Source organism: Syngnathus leptorhynchus, chromosome 13 (genome assembly GCF_054491065.1).
Source record: "Syngnathus leptorhynchus isolate UIUO chromosome 13, UIUO_Slep, whole genome shotgun sequence".
NCBI lineage: Eukaryota > Metazoa > Chordata > Actinopteri > Syngnathiformes > Syngnathidae > Syngnathus > Syngnathus leptorhynchus.
In genome coordinates, this window is record NC_141207.1 from 9,365,839 (window position 1) to 9,387,495 (window position 21,657).

A 21,657-nucleotide genomic window follows, 5' to 3' on the forward strand; every position below is an offset into this window, starting at 1 on the left:
CTCATATGATCTACCCAAAATTCTGGTCAAACCAAGTTAAGCTCCGTCCTCTTCTGCCATCGCGATCCCACTCAGTCACGGTGTTCCCTTCGCAGAGGCAAGCATGGAGCAAATGGGTGATACGTCTCGTCTGAAGCCAAATGGGAATGAATGGTGACTCTTGTCACAGGGGAATTGAACAGTTAACCATAGTCTGGAATGAAAGCTTGCATTGAAGACACATTGGCCTCATTTCTTCTCCTTTGCCCCTCGGTGCTTTTCTGTTTACTCTTTTACGTCAACAGGAAAGCTGACTGGATTGTTGGGCCTTGTAATAGTCAGAAAGGCCGGAAAACAGGACTGTTTGTGTTGTCGCTCTGCTTTTTTTTTTTTTCTGCCCCCCTTTTCCTCTTAGTACTATCATTCAGAAGTTTATGTCACAGATGTTATCGTTTCAAGTCCTAAAATGTCCTTTTATGTCATGGAAAGCCCTTTGAGCATTCTACTACTCATTCCAAAGTCAGCATTATTTGTAAAGATAGATAACATAACTGTATGTGTACCTAATGAAGCGTCCGGCATTGTCATACGGGTACAAACACTGACGCTGCAAAGTGAGAAGGTGTATGATTAGCAGATAAGCTTAATAAATGACAGCAGAAATGACGTTAGGAAAAGCGGAGGAATCTGAAGGTTGCCTGAAGATTGCTCAGTTGGAGGTGACTTTTTACGTCTCGTTAGTTTTACAAAACGAGCTGGCAAGTGTCGTGGACGTTTCACAATTCACATTTCCTGTTTAGTCATTGTGTCGTTGCAACATGACTGATTGTGTCATTAAATTACCGGGAGGAACAAAGGAAACGTATAATATATGTATTTTCTTTCCAGGGGGAAGTTGAATACCTTTTAATCGCTATGATGAAAAGAAGTCACATATTGAATCATTTATTTGTACTTTGCTTTTTTTTTTTTTCTCTTATCTTCCCAGGAAAGAATAAATGAAGGATCTCCATTTGCTCGCTACTCTAAATAATATCTGTGACTTCAAGAGAGCCACGTGGTCAACACCTTTGCTTCACAATCAACCATTCATAATTCAGCCTTTTATTATGATTCTTTTGTTGTTGTGGTTTTGAGCTTTTGTTGCACTTGATACAAGGTCATGTGATGCCACTTTAACACACATCGAGTTTCCTGTAAATGAGTCAGCAGCATACGACACGCTTGGATTTTTGCTCTCAAAGCTTTTCTTATCAAACGTAACTTTGAATTTATACATGACACATGAGCCGCTTGTCAGACAAATATCTTTGAATAACATTCATGAGCTCAATCCATGAAATCAATCTGGTTTATTTTTCACACCCATGCATTTTATTTTCCATCAAGTCACACGTACAGACTCTTTGATTGGAGGCAACCTTCAAGTTTAATTGTCCCTTTGCGCTCTCATCTGAAAAGTGACTTTGTTTCTTTGCTCTTTCACCTTTGATTCAATCCGAAATAGCAGTGGTGGGCTTTGCATTTGCTTTCTGGGCCTTGAGCAGTGAGTTACCCGTTTATTTCACGATACCATAATTGTGGATTGCTCAAGAATGACTTCATTATGATTTTGATTGACATTTACTGCAAAGAAAATGGCAGCAACGTGACACATTTCAAGTTTTCACTTAGCTGCTTTCTCTGACCGACCAATCACAGGACAGAAAAATACTAAGAAGAGAAAAAATGGGTAAATAAGTTATTTTCTAGAGTTAATCCAATTTTTAAATGTTGTGAAACGTTAGATGAAATATTTGATCCCTTTCCACAGACGCTCGGTGTTGTGAATTTATTGACACTTTGTCACGTGATCACTCCGAGACGTCACTGTGACGGAGTGCCAGTAGGAGCCGCGCGTTGCACAGTTTGAACACTTTGGGAAGAGTTTGAAGTCAAGACGCAGCAATCAAAATGGAACTTCCGATAAGAGCTACCGTGTTGCTCGCTGGACTGGCTTGAAGGAGGCTGACAAAAGACGCCATCGACGCTGTGACCGGTGAGTTCACTTCAACTTAGTCGTTCAAAGTTGAAAGACAAAAGTTCTTCCAAGAAACTATCAAACAATTCAATTAGTATGTCCAGGACACGTTGCTTTGCGTATATTGACGCACGCTCATTTGAACTTGACTGCAATTTCTCACGCGTCTCTTTTTTTATTTATTTATTTTAGTTTATTAAGTCAATGCATCTCTTGTAACTGTATTGTGTTCAAAGTAGTGAGGAATAAGAAGTCCTCTCACTATTTATCGGGTCCCTCCTCTTGTTTTTTTTTTTCTTTTATCCTTCCACAATTTATCTGCTTCCTTTCTTCTTTTGCTAACCCCCCCCCCCCCCCCCCCCCCCCCCCCCACACACACACACACACACACACACACACGCACACAGAGACAGACAGACGTGGATTATTTCTTTCCTGTATCTCACCGAATGACCGTCTCGAATGTTCATCATTCGAATAAACGTTCCAAAGAACAACGCAACCTGCTGGCAAAACATTTTTCGCTTAGGAAACAATCGAAGTGACCAATTGCCAACATTCAATCTATTTTAAAAGTAACATGAACGCGGATTAAGATTCACAATGATTATAATCACTGATGCAAAACAATGAACTAGTGTAAAGATGCAACTCATGCGTGCGCGTGCACGTGCATCCATGCATGTCGGATACTATCAAAATTTATTGTAAAAAAAACAAAAACCATCGACAATATGACCGTGATGCTCTCCAGCTGTGTGGTGCAGGAGGGAAATATTAAAAAAAAAAAACATGATGAAGGAAAGCGTACCGGAGCTAAAGAATCCTGCCCGACAGGCTTCTCCGAAACACTTGACATTAAATAAGAAAATAATTCTCGCTAAATCTATTCAACATAACACATTTGGGCTGATTTTCTCTTGAAACAGCTCTCAAGCCCAAATTCTTGTCAAATGGTCACACTAAAATACTTTGTATTTAAAAATGTCTTGTGTGTTTTAATGAGTTCAAGTGTGTTTACAGTATGAGGGATGATTCAACTACCAAAGATATGCCTCGTGATAAAAGTGACCTACTCTATTTTAGGCTGTTTACTCAAGTTATAGTTATAATTGAATAAGATGAGTACAACGAGCTGTTATGTGGTGGCAAAGTTTTCCAAAAAAAGCTCAAAACAATTTATGCAGTGAAACGGAGACAGACCCAAAGATTAGATTATTTTTCCCTCCAACAACAGTTCTGTATGTGCCCAGTAGGTGGCGTACTGCTGCAACAATACTCACCGTCTCTCTGATTAGAAAACATTTAGAGCAGGGGTCACTAACTATATTGGTTAGAAGGCTAGAATTTTATCAGTCACCTTGGGCGCTTAAATAAAAATCAAATTTTGGCATAACATTTAAGCACGATGACTAAACAAGCAAAAAAGGAATAGCGAAACTGTCTTGGACAAGAGTTTATTGTGATTAACCTGTAAAGATGACCACCTTGTCCGCAACTGCTCAGTCAAGCATGTGTAAGTGAAAACAAGACGTCTTGTGATGGTATCGTCACAATGACGCAAAGCAGATAGTAACGCAGATAAGCGCCTGAACAACGTTCAAGAGTTTAGTCATCGAGCTATAAATCCGGGATCGGAATGCAATCGCTATAGATAAACATCATAAATTAGGTCGTTTGGAAGATTAAGAGAAAGCAGCTTTCATTTGAATGAATTATTCGGAACCAAAATCTTTTATGTTCTTCAAAAAAAGTAACCTAAAATAATTCTTCTCAATGGTTGACTTTGTTTTAGTGTTTGGTTGTGACACTGCAATTTGGGCCTCTGTGTATTTTTCTGTGAATAAAAAAAAAAAAGAAAACCCAGCAAAGGAGATTTATAGTTCTAATTGAATCCCCTGTGGGCTCTCTTGTTTATTCAGTCACTCTTTTCAATACAATTAAAGCTAATAAGGTAAGGGACTCAACTGTGCATCAGCAATGTTGTTTTCTTTTGTTTTGCCACAAGTTAAATCACAAGTTTACTCATTTCATGTAACTATAATCATTCAAAAATGATGAATTATGTGGTGTGGTGCTGCCGAAGCTTTGCTTGGATTTCATGCCAGGCATTAAAATAAATCAATTAAAATAAAAAAACGTAAATGAATGAATAAGTTGCAAAATGTAAAATATTTTTTTTGAAATGAATTTGTAAGAAGAATTTCTTAAAACTGGATCACTTTTCTTTTCTCAGTGCTGTTTTTTCTTTTCTTTGTCTCAGATGCTGCACTGCTGCAACAACTAACACACATCAATGTCTTGGCTTGAGGTAAGCAAGACACGACACATTCATTATATTCAAATTGATGGAGAGGATTTACGAAAAGGTGGAAAAGCACTCAATCCATTCATGAATGAATCGACAACCAATCGTTTATCGAAATCAGGAACAAAATAACAGACGTGTGCATTTTTTCCATAACGGGATAGAAATATTTTTTTCCATCCCAATCCTTATCAAAATAATCCACAAATTAATCGATTTATGACGATAATTATTAGTCGCGGCCCGACTTTTGTCCTAATTTAAACATCAACGCAAACAAAACCGATTCTATCGCTGCACGGTCATTCTCGGAGTACTCCTAGCAAAAGGTAGAAATGTGGGCAAGGTGGAAACCGGCTCTATTCTCGGAATGAGACTAATCACACTCCTCGTGATTATGCATCCGGGATGGGTGAAGCATTTCCAGCTTTGCTTCAGGCCACCTGCCGGGATACACACGCACACGCACACGCACACACACACACACACACACACACACACACACACACACACACACACACACACACACACACACACACACAGGCGTTCACACCCGTCAGACTCGCAGCATGAAGGTCATGGTGCTTGCTATTCCCACCATCAGCATCAATTAATATTCACTTTCTCAATTAGGGAAATAGCAGCAGCTTTGATTGCTCCTGATGCATCTTTGGAACAGCAGGATGGCGTCCTGATGAAATGCACTCATCTCTGATTGCGTGATCACACAGCGTCAGCGCCAAGATGTCGTCACGTTTTTTTAATCAATTACGATATTTTGTTAGTTAAGCCAAGACATGATCAACATTTGTAACAAATGTAAGCCTTTTTTTTTTTTTTGCTTTCTTGACCTTAGAATTTCTGTCTGAACCTGTTAATCCAAATCACTCTGTGACGCGCAGGTGATGCCTCTGTTTCATGTCCATCCCAAACTTCTTTTGATTTTTATCCAAGATGTCTCAATCCAAACGGCAGCGTTGGTTGCTAGGCTGGTTAGCGCTATGTGCTTGGTTAAGCCCGTTTGTGAATGCCAAATGTGTTGAGGAAACAGCCCCGCGGCACCTTTCGTTTATTTACCGAATGGCAGCACAGAAGGCGGGCATATAAAAGGTTATTTGCGAAAGCAAATTATGCAGATTGGCGATTGGTGTGGAGAGCTATTTTGTTTTTTCTCATAACACGTGACTGCGTTTGACTGTGCCGCCATATCCAACTTGAATTAAATCAGAGAAGTGAACTCGTCTTACCTGCGGGCTTCAGTCGTATTGATCAAAACTAGGGCTGGCTGTCATCGAATATTTTTAGAATCGATTAGTCTATCGATTATGCCGTCGATTAATCAAAGGTCTTTTACGATTTATTCTGCATAAAAGCGTATTATCAAAAAAAAAAAAAAAATCCAATAACTCTTTTCATGTGAAGCTGTAGTTTAAAATGTATTTAAATGTTATTGTCGTGACTTTTAAAAGTACTCATTGATTGCACCTCTCAGCCCAAGTGCAAAAGCGATCCGGGCTTGAAGTTGTTACGTGCGATACATAAAATCACTCGGGTAAAGAGATTGAGCACTCCGTCGTCATCGACGCAGCGGCCGCCTCTTGATTAGTGAGACCAATAAGAGCGAGAGCAATTGTCTTATTGATTTGGAGGCCTGCTGAGCATCTTCTGTCCCATCTGATTCCACACTGGTCTTCTTGCTTCCATCTCATTCACACTTGTTTGTCGCATGGCGGGACACCAGTCAGGTGCTTTCTTACGGCTGGAAAACAACAAGGTGCCCAAAAAAAAAAAAAAAAAAAGCAGGCTGAAGACTCTTTGGATAGTCTGCATACATTTTTTTAGGTGTTTAAAGTACGTCCATCCCAAATGGCATCCTATTTTCCAAAGTATTCAGTGCCATTGACGGTGATAGACGTCAAAGAAGCAGGTCATCCACAATATTGATTTTGCTGCTGTCTGTTTCTTTGGTGCGCCTCTGGGATCATCTTGACATTTTGAAAATAGGCTACTTGTTTGTTCACACAAACACAATGGATTTGTCATGTTCTTATTTGTCAAGAAGGCAATGAGACTCTCGCCGAGCTGTCATTCACCTTCAACATAGAAAGAAAAACTAAATCCCAAATATATAATTAGATATATCTCACCTGACTGTGATTCAGTCATCAGCACAAGGGCGCATCGCTTCCGCCGGTGTGATGTTCCTTCATTAAAATGTGAACAAGTATCCATGCATTGTTGATGCCCCTATGATTAATGTGTGAAAACAGCATCATACATCCTATTAGCAGTCCAGAAAAAAACAAAACATTAATTATGTAGTGGAACAAAAAGTCTCCTGAGCTCTTTTCAGATGTGTTATTTGTAACAACCTATTATGTAAATCCTTGTTAGATGGCCAACAAGTTCCCTAATATTGACTTTTGAAGTTACATATAGCCGGACAAAAGACCCAATTAGCTCGAAGCTAATGATCAGTTTACGCGCTTATTATTTCTGGTACGACATAAACTCTCCCTTGGCCTTTAAAAAGTAATAGCTATAAGCAAGGGTCGGATATTTTATTGACCTGCCGGCCTCCCCTGTTTAATAAGTGAGAACGTACTTTCACGGGGAGATCATTTTAAACAAAGAGTCCAATTATAGGCTAGACAAAAAAAAAATGCAATTTCATCTCCCCGCTGTTTGACTGAATAGTTTTATTTTGTTTGTGGGCACTGTTGATATCCCTCTTCAAACCTTATTGTTATCTACACAAAACAAAACCAGTGTACGCCACTTAGCATAATGCTGAATATGGATGTGTGTGCGGAGGCTGATCCAAATGCACTCCCATACAAATGAATGGAGTCACGAATCGGACTCGTGTTTGTTTTCTACACGTTTTCCCAAAAAAAACAATGAAAGCATCCACACTCATTTCCCGTTTCCTTGTGGTTGGTCTCTAGGGTCGTAGGGAGTCGCTTCCTGTAGCCCAACAGGTGGTCAGGCGGCGCTACTCGGGCCCGTTGCTGCTCCCGCCACTACGAAGGAGACACTCGTGTCAGGATCACCATTCGGACACCCGCTGCTTTTCTGCTGCTCACGGCTTACCGCTACATCGACTAGAAGTTCTCTATCGTCGAGCGTTGGCCAGTCACGATGAACACCGGTCAGTTTGGGTTTCTTTATTTACCTGTCTTGTTACATGCACACAATGTCCCCAAAAAAGGGTGGTTTGCGCACATGCGGGTGTGGACACAGTCAACTCGATTGGCTGCCAATCACATCGATTCATGGTATGGACAAATTGTAGTAGGCAGCAGATGTTAGAGCATTTTTCTTTTGGATTCTTTTGACAGCGTCGGGTAGTTTCGGGCGGGTCATCATTTTACGGTTGCCCGAAGACAAGTTTTTTTTGTTTTTTAAAAGTGTGTGTGTGTGTGTGTGTGACAGCTCATTTCCTACCGCAGATTGGTGACTACCAAAGATTATGTGATCACCAAGGGGGCATCCTGGCCCATAAATAATATTATAAAATATTAATATTAAATAATATTAAAAATGTACCCCGAAATAATAATACAAAACATAATTTGAAAAATTGCAAAACCAAAAAAATTGTGAATTTGCAAATCCATGGGTGCCAAACTGTGATTTTACAAGGGTCGACTGAGAACAATTGTCAAAATCAGACGTGGCACATTAAGGTCCAAAACCAAATCGAATGTTTTTGATAAAGCAAATCCTTGCCTCAAGTGGGTGGAATTAAACGCTTAGCAAACGAATTTTAAAATGGACAGATGGCCATCCGCTCGGACCCAGGAGGGCCGAGAGTGGTAGAAAGGCCAAGTGAGGCGGGGATGCCGAGAGGAGAGGAAAGGAGGAGGAGACAGAAAGCAGAGTAGCGCTCTGCCGCTCTCTTCTTCATCAGTGCGGCGCGTGGACAGCAGGCGCGCCGTGTCACGCGCGCACCTCCTCCAACTAACATCCACTTGAAATTGTTCTCCCTCCCCCCTACTGCTTCTGTTTACGGAAGAAATTGGCTTTCAAAGGCGCGGAGCAAGCCAAGCATTCGCACATCATGGAGTGCGCGGCGCTTAGCCGAGAGGGAGCCGGGCTCGCCAAAGCACCCAAGCATTTGTGGCGGCAGCCCAGGACAAACATTCGCTTCAAACAGCGCTTCAACTCGGACACCGAGTGCTACCTGTGCCGTAACAGGACGCTGGAGAAGCTCCGACCCGTACTGAAGAAACCGCGATTGTCCTGGCCCTCCTCGCTTAAACGGTAATCAATGACTTGCAAATTTCAATTCACAACTTGCAATCAAGTGACAAACTAGCAGTGCAATGTTATTAGTGCATTACGGTTTTATTGTATGTCTTTCTATCTAGATGATCATTATGTACAGTGGACAGAACTAATTAACTCCAAAATGAATTAAAAAGCTAAATCAATTGAAATTTGAAACTGGGATCTAATTCAGCCCCAAAAAAACATTGACACTATGTACAATTTTCAGTTGACATCCATGTTTTGGTCCCATGGAGAGAATATTCCGAAATCGAAATTACCATTCAGTAAATCTACAAAAGTCTCCCTTTTAAAAAAAAAATCTATTTTCCTTTCCATAGGCAGTCACACGGCGATGAAAGCATGATTAAAATTCCCTAAAACAATCCGGACTAGTCAAGGTTGCACTTTTAATCTGCTAGCAGTCAATGGCTATGATGCTTATTCAGCCTTGGTTGTTAGAATTTTTTTTTTTTTTTAGTAGCCTGTAGTAAAATGTGTTTGAAATGGTTTTCCCAAGGCAGATTGGAAGTTTGGAGGGAGAACAGCTCTCTATTAGCTTTTCATCTTCCAACTCTGCTCATTTGGAATGCTGTCTGTTGAGGAACATAGCACATTTCGAGGTTTCGGGGAAAGATTTCCCAAGTTTTTTTTTTTAGGAACAGGCTCGATGATGTTGCTCATTTATTTTCTTCAATGTAGTGATGTCACACTGGTACATGAGGCAAAATACTCTTTGAATATTTGAATGAAGGTAGAAGTGGGAAAGATGAGTTGTTTCTCGCTTGGTCCAATTTTTGAACAATTTCTTCGGGTCCGATAATGGTTGGTCCCATTTCTATTTTGTGCACACAGAGAAGATGCAGTTGTGTGATGGATGGTTTATAGCTAGCGGGAAGCTAACTACCCTTTGCACCTCATCAGTCACAATGATGGAGGTTCTGCTTTGCTTGTTTGTTTTCCACCGACTTTCATTCATCTTCGGACGACATCCATTGTTCTTGGTTTGGTCGAAACTTTGTTTTAAAGTGTCACAGTAACCTTCTAAAAAATGCAAATGCATTTTTTTGTCTTTTTAGAGGTATTTTCATTATTTGCATCTTCAGTCTGTGAATAATCGGTTTTAGCTAATCAGCACAATTTCGACAGCACGTCAGTATTTGTGGCAAGTAGCTTTTTGTTCAGCGCAACAAAGGCTTCGATTAAAAGGGTGTATGTGATTGGCTGTTGCAAATCTGATGGGGCATGACAGGCGCCTTAGCTGAGCTCTCGGTGACATTTGCCGTCAGCGGCTCATTTCACACGCACCAGGAACTGTTTTGTTAATCCCCCTGAGAGTTAATTATATCATCGCATTCAACAACTTTGGGAAATATTTCTATTGTGAATACAGTTGGGCTAAATTTTCCAATCGAGAAATGCAGCGAGTGTTTTTTTTTTTTTTTTTTTCCTTTATAAAAAGTGCCACAGACGATGTGGGTGTACAAACAATAAATAGATTTAAACACATATGATGAATGGGAATTCATCAGCCTCTGCAGTGTTGAAAGTGCAACATGAACGCCTCCTGTGTTACATTGACGGCGCAGCTAAGGCCAGATTCTTCCATTAGTCCCACTGCCAGTTGCTTTCTACACATTCAAACATGTTCTGGTATAGATTGAACGATAACAATGCAATTTTTTTTTTTTTTTTTTAGCTCCCACCTATTTCGTGCATATGAGTCATATCGGTTGCATAAGTAAAACATCCTCATTCTTGTGAAAATAAAACTTCGATTTAACAAAAAAAAAATGTAAAATGACAACAAATGTTAAATAAATGAATCAAATTAATTCATTGTAAAATGTAAATAAAAAATTGGTAAAATGGTAAAATTACTCTCAGCCCTGCAAGTGTAGTTTTGATGACGCCATTAGTTTCACTTAATGACTTAAAAAAGCTTTTATTGACTGAAAAAAGGGGCTGAAAGTCTCTGAATGCACTTTGTCACACAAATGCTCTTTTTTTAGCCTGAAAATGGAGGAAGAACATTGTTTACTCATATCCAAGGCAAACCATTCACCCGTAGCAAAAAGCATTTCAGTGTTTCTAGGAAACGGCCACGTGCTCGTTTGTTTCATTTACTTTGGATATGGCGCTCCTTTATTAAACTCATGTCAGTCTTTCTGCAAAAGAAACATAAATACGCAAGAATTTTCAGATCCAGTGTGGGAGTTGAGATGCATCTGGACCAAACAAATTTAAATATCATGAAATGGTCATTTTAAATATCCATTGTAATCAGATAATTGTTTTTTGTTTTTTTTTTCAACATTTTGGGACTCAGTTGGTAAAACCTGGTCTCTCCTGATGGCTTATTTTATCTATCACACAGTCAGAGTGGGCTTTAAGGAAGGAAAATCCTCCAATAAATATCAGCCAGCCCATCTGTGCTGTGCTGTGCTGGGTGCTGTTTGTTCAGCGATGCTCCGTGTATTGCAGAGAGGAAAGCAATCACAACAGCAAATAGAGATTTGCTTGCTGATTGAGCACTTCTGGGGACATAGTAGCAATAGCACTTCAGTCCCGTTACAACAGGCCACATAGAAATCAAACCCATTACTCTTGAGGTTAAAACAAAAATCATCTGTCAGCCCTGAGCAATACTTTCTTTCTAAGTGGAACTGACATATTATTGGGAGGGAAAGTGTTATGATGACCAAAAAGAAGCCTTTTCTCCTAAATAATCAACAAAAATAAAATGAAAAATCTAATCAAATTGAAATTGGTAGCAATGTGATATTGCCATTGCATTATGTTGGACTTGATTGATCTGGATCCATCTTGGTGTTGATGAGTCAAACAAATGGACTGAATAGATTACATTTATGGCACGGAGGCCATTTTGGCACAACAGTATAACTGTTATCGCTTTCTTGGCATCATTAAACTTTATTAGACTGTGATGTTTATATAGCATCGGAAAATAGTTGCGATCGAATGAGTTGAGTAACTCGCAATCAAACAGCGGCGCACAGTTCTTATAAGAGTGACTACTAATTAACTAGCTAACCTTTTAGTAATGCCCCCCCCAAACTGAAACTGCATTTTTGAATATATGTGTGTTGTAAAAAACACAAATAAAGATGAGGCACCATTTGAAACTTTTAGGAAATTGCAGGTGAGAAAAAAAAAAAAAGAATCTCTCCCATGCACCCTTCAAATGCTGTCGTGTCTGACCTTTCACCACACAAATGCTAAATGTCACTTTTGATGTGGAAAAGGAGCAGATGGCTGTGACCTTTTAGTTCATTTAGCAACAATTTTCACATTTAGGACCATCAAAAGAATAAGTTAGAATATATGCAGATGTTGTTTAATATTTGGGCTTTTGGTTTGTTTTCCTCTGTATCCACCTGAGCTAAGTATAACCCATTGGCCTGTCTGGGAGAAAAACAATCTGCACACTCATGAATGTTTTACGATTCGAGCCGCGCTCGCTCATTTATATCAATTTAATATTGAATCATTATCAAGAAAGTCATCAACTCGTGCTCATCCAAAACCCTATTTTCTGTCAGCTACTGTTATAAATAAATAAGTAAAAAGATTTTGTCTAAATACAAATAATTAAATAATAAATAAATACTTTGCTCTGATCTAAATTTGCGTCGCTCCTAAATCAGCCTGGAAAGTTTTTTTCCCTTTGAGCTGAGAGATCTAATCTAAAGCTGACTCTGTTTTTAGAGAGCGGGACCATCACATTGAACACGTCTATCTCACCTACTGCCTGTTGACAACTAAAACAGCTCTGGAATTTCTTCTCATGTATAAAAAAGATGTAAACTGGTGCTGCTAGTTTACTTCTGCAGGAAGTGACACCTGTGGTATGAAGTCTCTAAATTGAGGCTTGTCCATATTTATGTAGGCAGGGCTCCAGCGCTTTGTCAACAGAGCGTGCATGCATGAAGTGCTTCATTACCGATTCAACCCGAGTTACATTTTGTCCACGGACTACCTGAGCTGCATGTTAAAGCTTGATGTGGGAATGCTCCTACAGAAAGATGAGTGAAGCCCGCTGGGTCATTTGCGGCCAGACGGGCTCTTTGTCAATTGAAGAAGCCCGCTGGGTCATTTGTGGCGAGACAAGCTCTTTGTCAATTTTCATTTTGGATGCTTGTGGTGTTATCTCAGCCTCAAGTCAGCAGTCTGTTGGCTGTATCACCATCTGTGTTACCTCGCTTACCCTGTGAGAAACATTCATGAGTTGAGAAGATGTCAAGTGTGTCTTTGTACTCCACTATTGTTGTCGCTTCTCATTCGAATGTTCTTTGACTATCCCATTCTTCAGAAAGGTTATCGTTCTGTGCTCATTTTTGACATGGAGTAGCTCCACTTCAATATGTAATCTAGGAAAAATTCCCATATAATAATTAGCTTTTAACAAAATAATATATTTACCTATTGTGCAACAAAGCACTTTTGTTTTTCTCTATTACACAAAGTCTTGACTGAATGAAGCGTCTTTCCCCTCTCCAGTTCAACATAGGTGCTTGGCACCAAGATGCCAGCAGATGGCGCCAAAGTAGTATTTTGAATATGAGACAAGGCTTTTTTTGCCTAATATGAAAACAATCTTTGATTTTAAATGTTGAGTGTGGTGATTAAAGAAAAATCCTAACACTATTATTATATTTGATCACCAAGGCTAATCTCGAAATGACTTCCCATAATTAATTTTCTGGTTCATGGTCGTTCATGAATATTTTGCATAAATATGTTTTGATGATTCATTTTATAGATTTTTTTATTTTTTTTTGCATGGCAATATTGAACAATACTTGCAGGAACATTTCAGTTCAATTTGGACTTCCTTTTGCTCACATGTCTCAACAAGAAGCTCTGTGCTACTTGTTACCAGACATAATAACACCCTCCAGTCAAATGTGTGTGTGCCAAGGTGAAACTCCCTCAATGTTGCTGTGTGCAAAGTCTTCCAAAGTTCACCATTCTCTTCATCTCTAGCTCAGTGTTTTGACATTTCAGGCATTGCAAAGTGCATCTTCAAGAATAATCCCCCGGTAGGTAACTTGACGCCAAGTCATTGAGGGTTGGCATGTTTACCCTGTGAATATATCCACGGCCCCTGATGACTTGGTGGGCCAGTCTGTGCAAGAGCAACAACCTGAAACCTTCCACTTAGAGATATTGCATGACAAAGCCTTTTTTTTTTTTTTTTCCCACTGCTAAACATGAACTGACTCGCTTTGAGTGAAGGTGAGAAAAAATCCTTCACCTCCATTAAATACTTTGTGACTTCCCCTTTGGAAAGACAAATTGACATTTACACTCCAACCCATTTTGTCTTGGCTTGTCTCACTGGATCATCTGTGAAACATTCTTCTCCTTTTTTTTTTTTTTTTTATCCCGAGGCCCCGAGGATTAATCGGATCCTGCATCTGCTTGCTTTGTATTTGTCGCTTACCTGTTTGGGTTGTTGGAAAGAAAAAAAATAATAATGGAGTTAGTCCACACCCATCCGCTGGTTCTTGAATGAAAATAACAACACGAATTGGTTGAGATGTACAGCTCACTGTCATTGCAGCCGAAAGTGTGAGTTAAGTGTGACAATGAACAAAGACTCGAGATTGGCAAGGAAAGGGGGCACATCAGGTTTCGGCCGACGACACTCGTGCTTGGGGTAGGTTGTTTTTTTTCTTGCCTTATTCACAGAGAGAGTGTTTGCAGATGATTTATAGTACAAGACAAAGGTGGAAATGTTTGCTAGCTATTTTAATTTCGCGCCAATAGGATGCTGTCTTTATTTTCATTTGTGGAACATGGATTTCACATTTTTTCAATTTTCTTTTCTTTCCCCTGATGATTTGACATTTATTATTGCTTCATTAAAAAAAGAAAAAAAAAAGAAAAGTTGGGTTAAAAAAAACAACCCAATATGAGTCAAAGCGATACTGGCACAACTTGTTGTTTTTGACCTCGCTGCTTTTAAATTTTTTTTTTTAGATTTAACATGAACGTAACTTGCATTCCTAAAGAAGGAAGGTTCAAGTGGTGTGTCGTCAAACTGAAGTATTCTAAACGGGTGTGGCAAAGGATTGCCTCAGGGACTTTGATCATGCTCCCAGCATTATGGATTGAAAAATATCTCTATCATTGAATTCGGCGGATGTCTTGCATTACATTATGTCGTGTTGTCTCTGTCTCAACTTCCTGTTTTGCACTCACACGTGGTGCCAAGCGTTACCGTCCAACTCGTAACCATGTCATCAGTCAGTGTGTCAAATAAGTGACTGCTGGGTCAGCTTGGTTGCTATCATTACATAAGATGACATTTTATTTGCCAATGAAGATGGATGAAAGAATTGAACAATCTTCAGATTTTGTACATTTAAATTGCCTTGTAATCTTGTAGTCTCTTCAATATATGACCCAGTTTATTCCCAGTAAGAGACTCTTAATCAGCAGCTGTAGCCAGAGTGGTAAAGGGGGAAAAGCATAATACAGCAGGCCCCCAAAATAAACCCACCATGCTTGGAATAGTTCCTCAGCCCCCCCCCCACCCCCCCCCCCCCCATCGCCGCCCCCCGGGCCTGGCTGCTCATTACACGTGAATGTGACATGTGTTTCTTGTTTCTCATGTATAGACACACACCGTGTCACTTTCACCATTCCCATATCCATATTAATTGTGCCAGATATGATTACTAGGCATTAACACCAAAAATATGAATTTATTGATTAATTTTATTCATTTATTTATTCATGAGTGCTTGCAAATATGTCAAATAGGATAGGCATCAGCGAGTATCACTCATCAAGTGAAAGTGCGGTCAAGAAGAATGAATACAATGTGTTTTGCTTCCTGTATGCAAAACCAGTTCAGTTTAGATGTTGGCATGTGCAGTCTTTTCTTAGGTTAGACTAGAGCGACATCTGCTGGTGACTCAGTTCACACTTATTAGAAAGCTGTATGCAATGAATTGTCCAAGTCAGCAAATATTCAAAGTAGAACCGTTTTTTTTTATACTTCAAATCAAATCTACAAGTCACATTTTCTATATTGATAAGAGTGGAATTTGATGACACAAAACACCCTCAGACATAAATGCCACTTATTAACGCCAAGCCAGCTGGGCTGCAAAAGCCATTTGATGGCTGGATTCGGTTAGACCTCACAAACACCTCCTTCTCATCAAGCCACATCTGTTTCCAGGTCCAGCGGGGGGATGCTTTCACAAGCGTTTTGCACAAGGAGGGAAGTGGCCCACGAGTGGGAGGAATAGGAGGTGCCTTTTCGCTTAACGCTAAATGACAACTTTGTAAGCATGTTGCGCAATGGAGATTGGAACCAGCGTGATTCGATTTGGGCAGGTAGCGCGGCAAAGTCACGGTTCGGGCTTGAATCTTAACTCCGAGCTTTCCTCTTTGGACTTTACACGTTCTCTCTCTGAGCTTGGGTTTCGCCATTTATTTCACAAATGTGAGCTTCATCAAAACCTTGAAATGAAGTTAGTCAATTGTTGTGAATGTGAGGAAGTCTTTGCTGTTTATACTTCATGTGCCTGGCTATTATATTAGCTCAAATGCTAAAAATCAGCCAATAGCAACTTAACGTATCCACATAAACAATCGGAACATCTACGACTAGATCGGATCAGCACCAAAGTTCAATGAACTTCACTCACTTCCGTGGGTTTTTAGTAAGTAACATTTGAACCAAGGGTTGTTTGAGGTTTTTGTGGGTCCGTCCCTCCCTTCTTGTCCCAGTTTTCTGTACGATGTGCCTGCCAACACTTCTGCGTCAGCCCCCCTTGCCCCATGTCTCAAAAGACAAATATTTGTCCATGAGTTGATGACATATCAGGTCCAACAAGTCCATTCATCCCTTTTTTTTGCAGTAACTCACTTCTGATTCTTTCTCATCGCACATTGACGAAGATAGATTCTGATAATTAACAAGAATTTGGTGTATCACTTCTATTACATGACATCGGATATGCATTTGAGTCATCCTATCAGTTTTGTCACTTTTGTTCCACTTCTACAGAAGTTGTGACTTTGCGTAAAAAAAAAGTAATACAGCAATTTGTACAACTATTTTCAACCTAAATTTGAATCAACTACAAAGACATGATCTATAATATTCTAATCCACCAGTTGAAGAAGATCGTTTCTCAATGTGCAATGAATTGTGGGAGTTCATCATCTAAAGTCCATATCGCCACATTAAAAAATTAAAAAAAAAAAAATCATAGACATTGTGCCACGTTTTGGAAAGCCGGAGCTGAGATTCAAAGCATAAATCAGACGCGCTTATTAGTAGACCAAGCGCAAAGTATTTCCAACTTGTATGTCTCTTATACAACTTGCACACTTGCAAAATTACAACTGCTTACGTGCATTTACACTACCGTCGTTTTTTTTTTTTTTTTTTTTTAAACTGCAACTCGGCTCGGCCACACCAGCTCCATTGCCCAATCGCAGACTCTCCTCTTTTCCCTGCAACACACACGCGCATACTTGATGTGTTTTTTTTAAAGGCACACTGCGGCCATGTGCATTGGAAGGAGGGAGGAGACAAGTTGAGCGAGCCATAGAAGGGGCAGAGAGAAGGGAGGAGTGTATCGTCCGTCCCTGGAGTTCCGCTCACTTTAGATTTGAAACAAACCGCCTTGCGAGCCTCTCTCTCGCCTTCTCGTCGTCCCGTCCTATGAAATCAGGGCAAAATGGCTCATTAAAGCCACCACTACTTCCTTGGACTTTCTTCATTCTTTGGACTTGAGGCATGCATCGGAAACAAACCGAGGAGGACTTTCCTCCATCTGTTCGTGCGTCAAAGGAAAGCGCGCACAAAAGTCCAGGAGTCGCGGAGTGGCCGCGAGAGGAGGAAGGGGACGATTAGCGGGGCCGATCCACAAGAAAGGAAGGAAGGAGCGCTCAAAAAGATGAGTTTGCCAACTAACTGTGTATACCTGGCCCCCTCGTTCCAGGAGCGCTACTTGAAAATGCGCCATGGGAATATCGGCGGTTCTCCGTGTGCTGTCAATAGACCCATCGATATCGTGCAGAAACGAAGACGGTAGGCGAGATGTGCACCGACTGCAAACCTTTGACGAATGAAGGCAAAGTTTGACACCCCACCTCCAGTTAATTGATGATAGCATGCTCCATAAATCAGTCAACAGAACACATTGAAAGATTTACAGTCAATAGGATCAAGTTCATCCCTCAGTGACTCATTTGATTATTCAATGTTAATATCGGGCGGGACTAAATTGACTTTGATTCATTTTATGGTTGGCTTTACACGATGGTAGATTGCATTAGAATTTGCTTCCCTTAAATATTCTTTGTTGCTTGTCAAGGAGTTTTGAAGGAATCTCTCAAATCACATCTTGTGATTTACAACAAGAATTTGTGACATCTTCTTACTGTTTTAAACTTAGAATCATTTTTTGCTATAGAGAAAAAAAATACACAGGCAATTTTGAGCAGTTCTTTCAGGCTGTAATAATTAGTTGAAAGAAAAGTTGAAGTTGAAACGGGATCACTTTTTTTTCTTAAATATGCACATTTAAACAAATCGCCGGAATCATTGCCTCTTACTCTTTTAACATCATATTTCGTGTATGCATCCAAATAGATAGTGTGGAAAATGGCTTTTTTTTTTTTTTGAGGGGAGGTCATTCTAATCAGTTTTCGATGGCATATTAAATATCATAAGAGTTATGTGTTTTTTGTGTAGTGCAAGGCCATGTTCAGGGTTAAAGTTTTTTTTGTTTTTTTTCCAATAGCAACGTTGTATTGTTGCCAAAAAATAGTCAGTATGTCTCTTGTTTTCCAATCCAGTCTCCTTTTGAGAGGGAAAAAGTCATTTTTAGGATCAAAGTATGTTTAGGCTGTCCCGCTGGTAAAACGCCTTTGCAGAGACTTAACGTTAAGTACGTGGCTAATGATGCATATGGGCCTGATGTAATAACACAAGGAAGAAAGAGTGCGCACAATCATAACATGACTTTACATGATAAGCTTTTATATTTCATACAAATGTTTGATTGGGCTATGCAAATGTGCTCCACTTGACTATTGCGCTTATCTCAGCTGTTTTCCCATTGGACTCAGCATTCTTTTAATTGGAGCGGTGACATTTCTAAATCTACTGGAAAAATAAGTGAGAAAGCGAGATAACCTTGCACACCCTGGATTTAGACAGGCGCACAATGACCATTGTATAAAATATGGCATAATGGACCAGTTGAACTCAAAGAAATAAGTGTGAGCGAACACAAAATCAGTAATAACAGTTTAGTTATTGTGTTGATGGAGTTTGTTTGAATTTGATTTCTTTTGATTTATTATATTTTATGAGAATATTTTTATGATGTATATCGTTCTTTTTAAAATTATATATATAAAAAACACATTTTTTTAACCACTATTGCTCTCTCCAGACATCATAAAATAATGACTCCATACGATGGTTTTCTGGAAATGTTCCGTGCAACACACGCAGGTATCGCATGTCCTGTCCTGTCCGTCAATGAGCCGTGAACTTTGGTGGCGTCCCAGCGGGTTAACCAGCCCTTTGGGTCATCACATTGAGACATGACACAGTTTACTCATGTTAAGTCATCAGAGGTCTTTTTTTTTTTTTAAACTTGTTAAAACACTCTTTGCAAAGCTATTGCAAACATATTTGAATACAAAAAATAAATAAATCAAATTGCAAGTAGAGATTGTATAGAAAATACTGTGCCCATTGTAGTGTTTGTGGTACATACTATGTGATTTTTTTTTTTTAGGGGGCGGGGCATTTTTGGGTGTGTGTGTGTGATGTCAGCAAGTTTGCATGCGTGTGTCAGAGCACGAGTCGTGGCTGCCAGCTGCTCCTTCGTGAGTGTGCTGTTTCAGTAAATACAGTAAAGTTCTGGATGCTTGCTGCAACGTAATACGAAGAATTTGCTCTGCCACATTTTCAATGAGTCAGACATGATTGTCATTGACAATTCATTGTTTTTCTGCAGCCAGTTGGACTCAACCTACTGAGTTTCTGCTTGCTCATTGCTCAATCGACAAGGGGCCATATTATGCCAAGAACACTTTAAAAAAAAAAAAAAATAATAATAATAATGTTTTGGTGATGAGACATCAGTTGCATGCCATGAAATGCATGAAGATTAGCTTTGTGTTTTCATATTTGGTTTGAAACCAAAGAACAATTTGAAACAAAAAAGGCACCAATCAATATAGATTTTTTTTTTCCAGGCCCGTGCTGATTACAATATTTGTCAGAATAAGATTCTGAAAACAGATGAACCTGTTAATTAATGTTAAACCTATTAATAATTAATACAAAAAATATGGAATGGATACAATCAGTTTTTTAAACCAAAAATATAAATATTAATAAAATGAATTTAAATATAATAAATATATAAAAAATACACATACTTAAATTGAGTGTTTTTTTATTTTTCATTACTAGCTTATCAGTTCAAAAGAATAAAAGCCATCAAATGGCAAAGAAAGCCTTCAGAAAAACAGCCTCAATGTGTTTTTGCCCTGTCCGTCCGTCCGTCCCACTGTGAGCTTGAGGACCAGCTGCCTCTTTAGCTACCTTTAGCTAATTAGAGGAAGAAGTGGCGCAATCGTGACTCTCTGACCGACTCAATCACCGTATAACCAAAGACGCCAATTAGTCCTATATGAACATGATTAGAGGAGAGCGCAGCGTAGCTTGTTAGCGGCCCAGGTAGAATTACGGCCTCAACTAGCCCATCCAGTTAGTGTATCAGTGTGATGTCAAGTTGTTTGATTTTTGGATCGATAACAGAGCCAAAAGTGGGCCTTGACCACAGGGTGGCTAATCACTGCCCTCTGTGACAGTGTGTGTTTTGTGTGCTTTTCTGGTCCGGTGTGTGACTGTCCTTTCCAGCTTCTAATGATGTTAATAACTCTTCAGCCACCGTATTGAATTCCGCGCCACTGGACGGACAGAGCTAATCACGACCCGTAGACTCCTTGATCGATATCTTTCTTCATGGAAAAGGAATAGTGCACAAGTATCAATTGGGATTAGATTTCAATGGGAAGAAAAAAATGGCAGCGAGGTCAGAGATGTTTTAGTGATGTGTTTTGACCATTTTTTGGGGATAGTTACGCAATATTTTTATCTTGTGGGGATCTCAACTAAAGATCACGGACAGGCATATGTAGCATATATATATGTAGTAAGTGGAACTGATGACCTGCCTTGAACGTGAGCTTGTCCTTCACTGGGCTATATTTAGACGCGTAGCTGTTCTGAGATCAGATGTTGATGTTGGACGGGGAATGTTTGTAGTGTTTTGACACTGGTCCACTATGGTTGGTGAGGAGAGCATTCAGCATCAGAGTAATAATCATGTTTTATATAAATTTCGAAAAATAAATAAAAAGAGCTGAGGTTTTATTTTATGATTTTAAGTCATCCATAATTTTTTTTATCATTTGAGTTGAGGGGTTTCTCAGCTGACTTTGGAGTGAAATACAAGATTTGTAAAGCTTTTGTCTTCTGCTGAGACGTACTTATAATGGACAGCAGGGGGCGCCATTGGTTTTCTTACGTCGCTCAGTATCTCGCCAGTAATATTGTTCCATGCAATAGGTACATACATTGTTTCTCCCTGTGACGTCATAAAGACATAAACAGAGAGACGAGGCAAGCTGCCACTTCTTCCAATGAAATTGACAATAATCTTTCCCACGCAAAGACAAGAAATGGTCCAAATGTGTTTTGGCTTTCTCCTCCTCACCTCTTGCCTCCTTCCTGGTGTGATGTGTGAGGCCTCGCAGGCAATTCCCACGCTTACAAGAAATGAAAACAGGAGGTAGTAGCGTGTGTTTGGATATGTAAGGGTTGACCTTTGACCCCTTTGACATCTGGCCGTCAGTGTTCTTTTGGGCACAAGAGAATCTTACTTAAATCCCTCAGCCCCGGCCGGTTCCCATGAGCACATGACACACACATGACACTTTTTGTCATTTTCCATCCTGACATTGTGACTCTTAGCATACTTGTGCCTGTTACATGACT

At 39.7% G+C, this 21,657-nt stretch overlaps 1 protein-coding gene across 7 annotated transcripts in view; it reads left to right on the plus strand.

The window, feature by feature from the left end:
- Positions 1–1,384: 1,384 nt before the first annotated feature.
- LOC147047584 (3',5'-cyclic-AMP phosphodiesterase 4C-like) overlaps positions 1,385–21,657 on the plus strand; it is a 28,578-nt gene continuing 8,305 nt past the window's right edge. The window contains exons 1-4 of one of the 7 annotated variants that reach the window (XM_085928930.1): positions 1,385–1,711; positions 1,793–2,017; positions 4,263–4,310; positions 7,256–7,458. In XM_085928930.1, the coding sequence (XP_085785056.1) occupies positions 4,296–4,310; positions 7,256–7,458 (218 nt within the window). In that variant the 5' untranslated portion in view covers positions 1,385–1,711; positions 1,793–2,017; positions 4,263–4,295. Of the gene's footprint in view, positions 1,712–1,792; positions 2,018–4,262; positions 4,311–7,255; positions 7,459–17,231; positions 21,452–21,657 lie in introns of those variants that run through there. The other 6 variants (XM_085928927.1, XM_085928926.1, XM_085928929.1 and 3 more) reach the window with 6 other exon arrangements.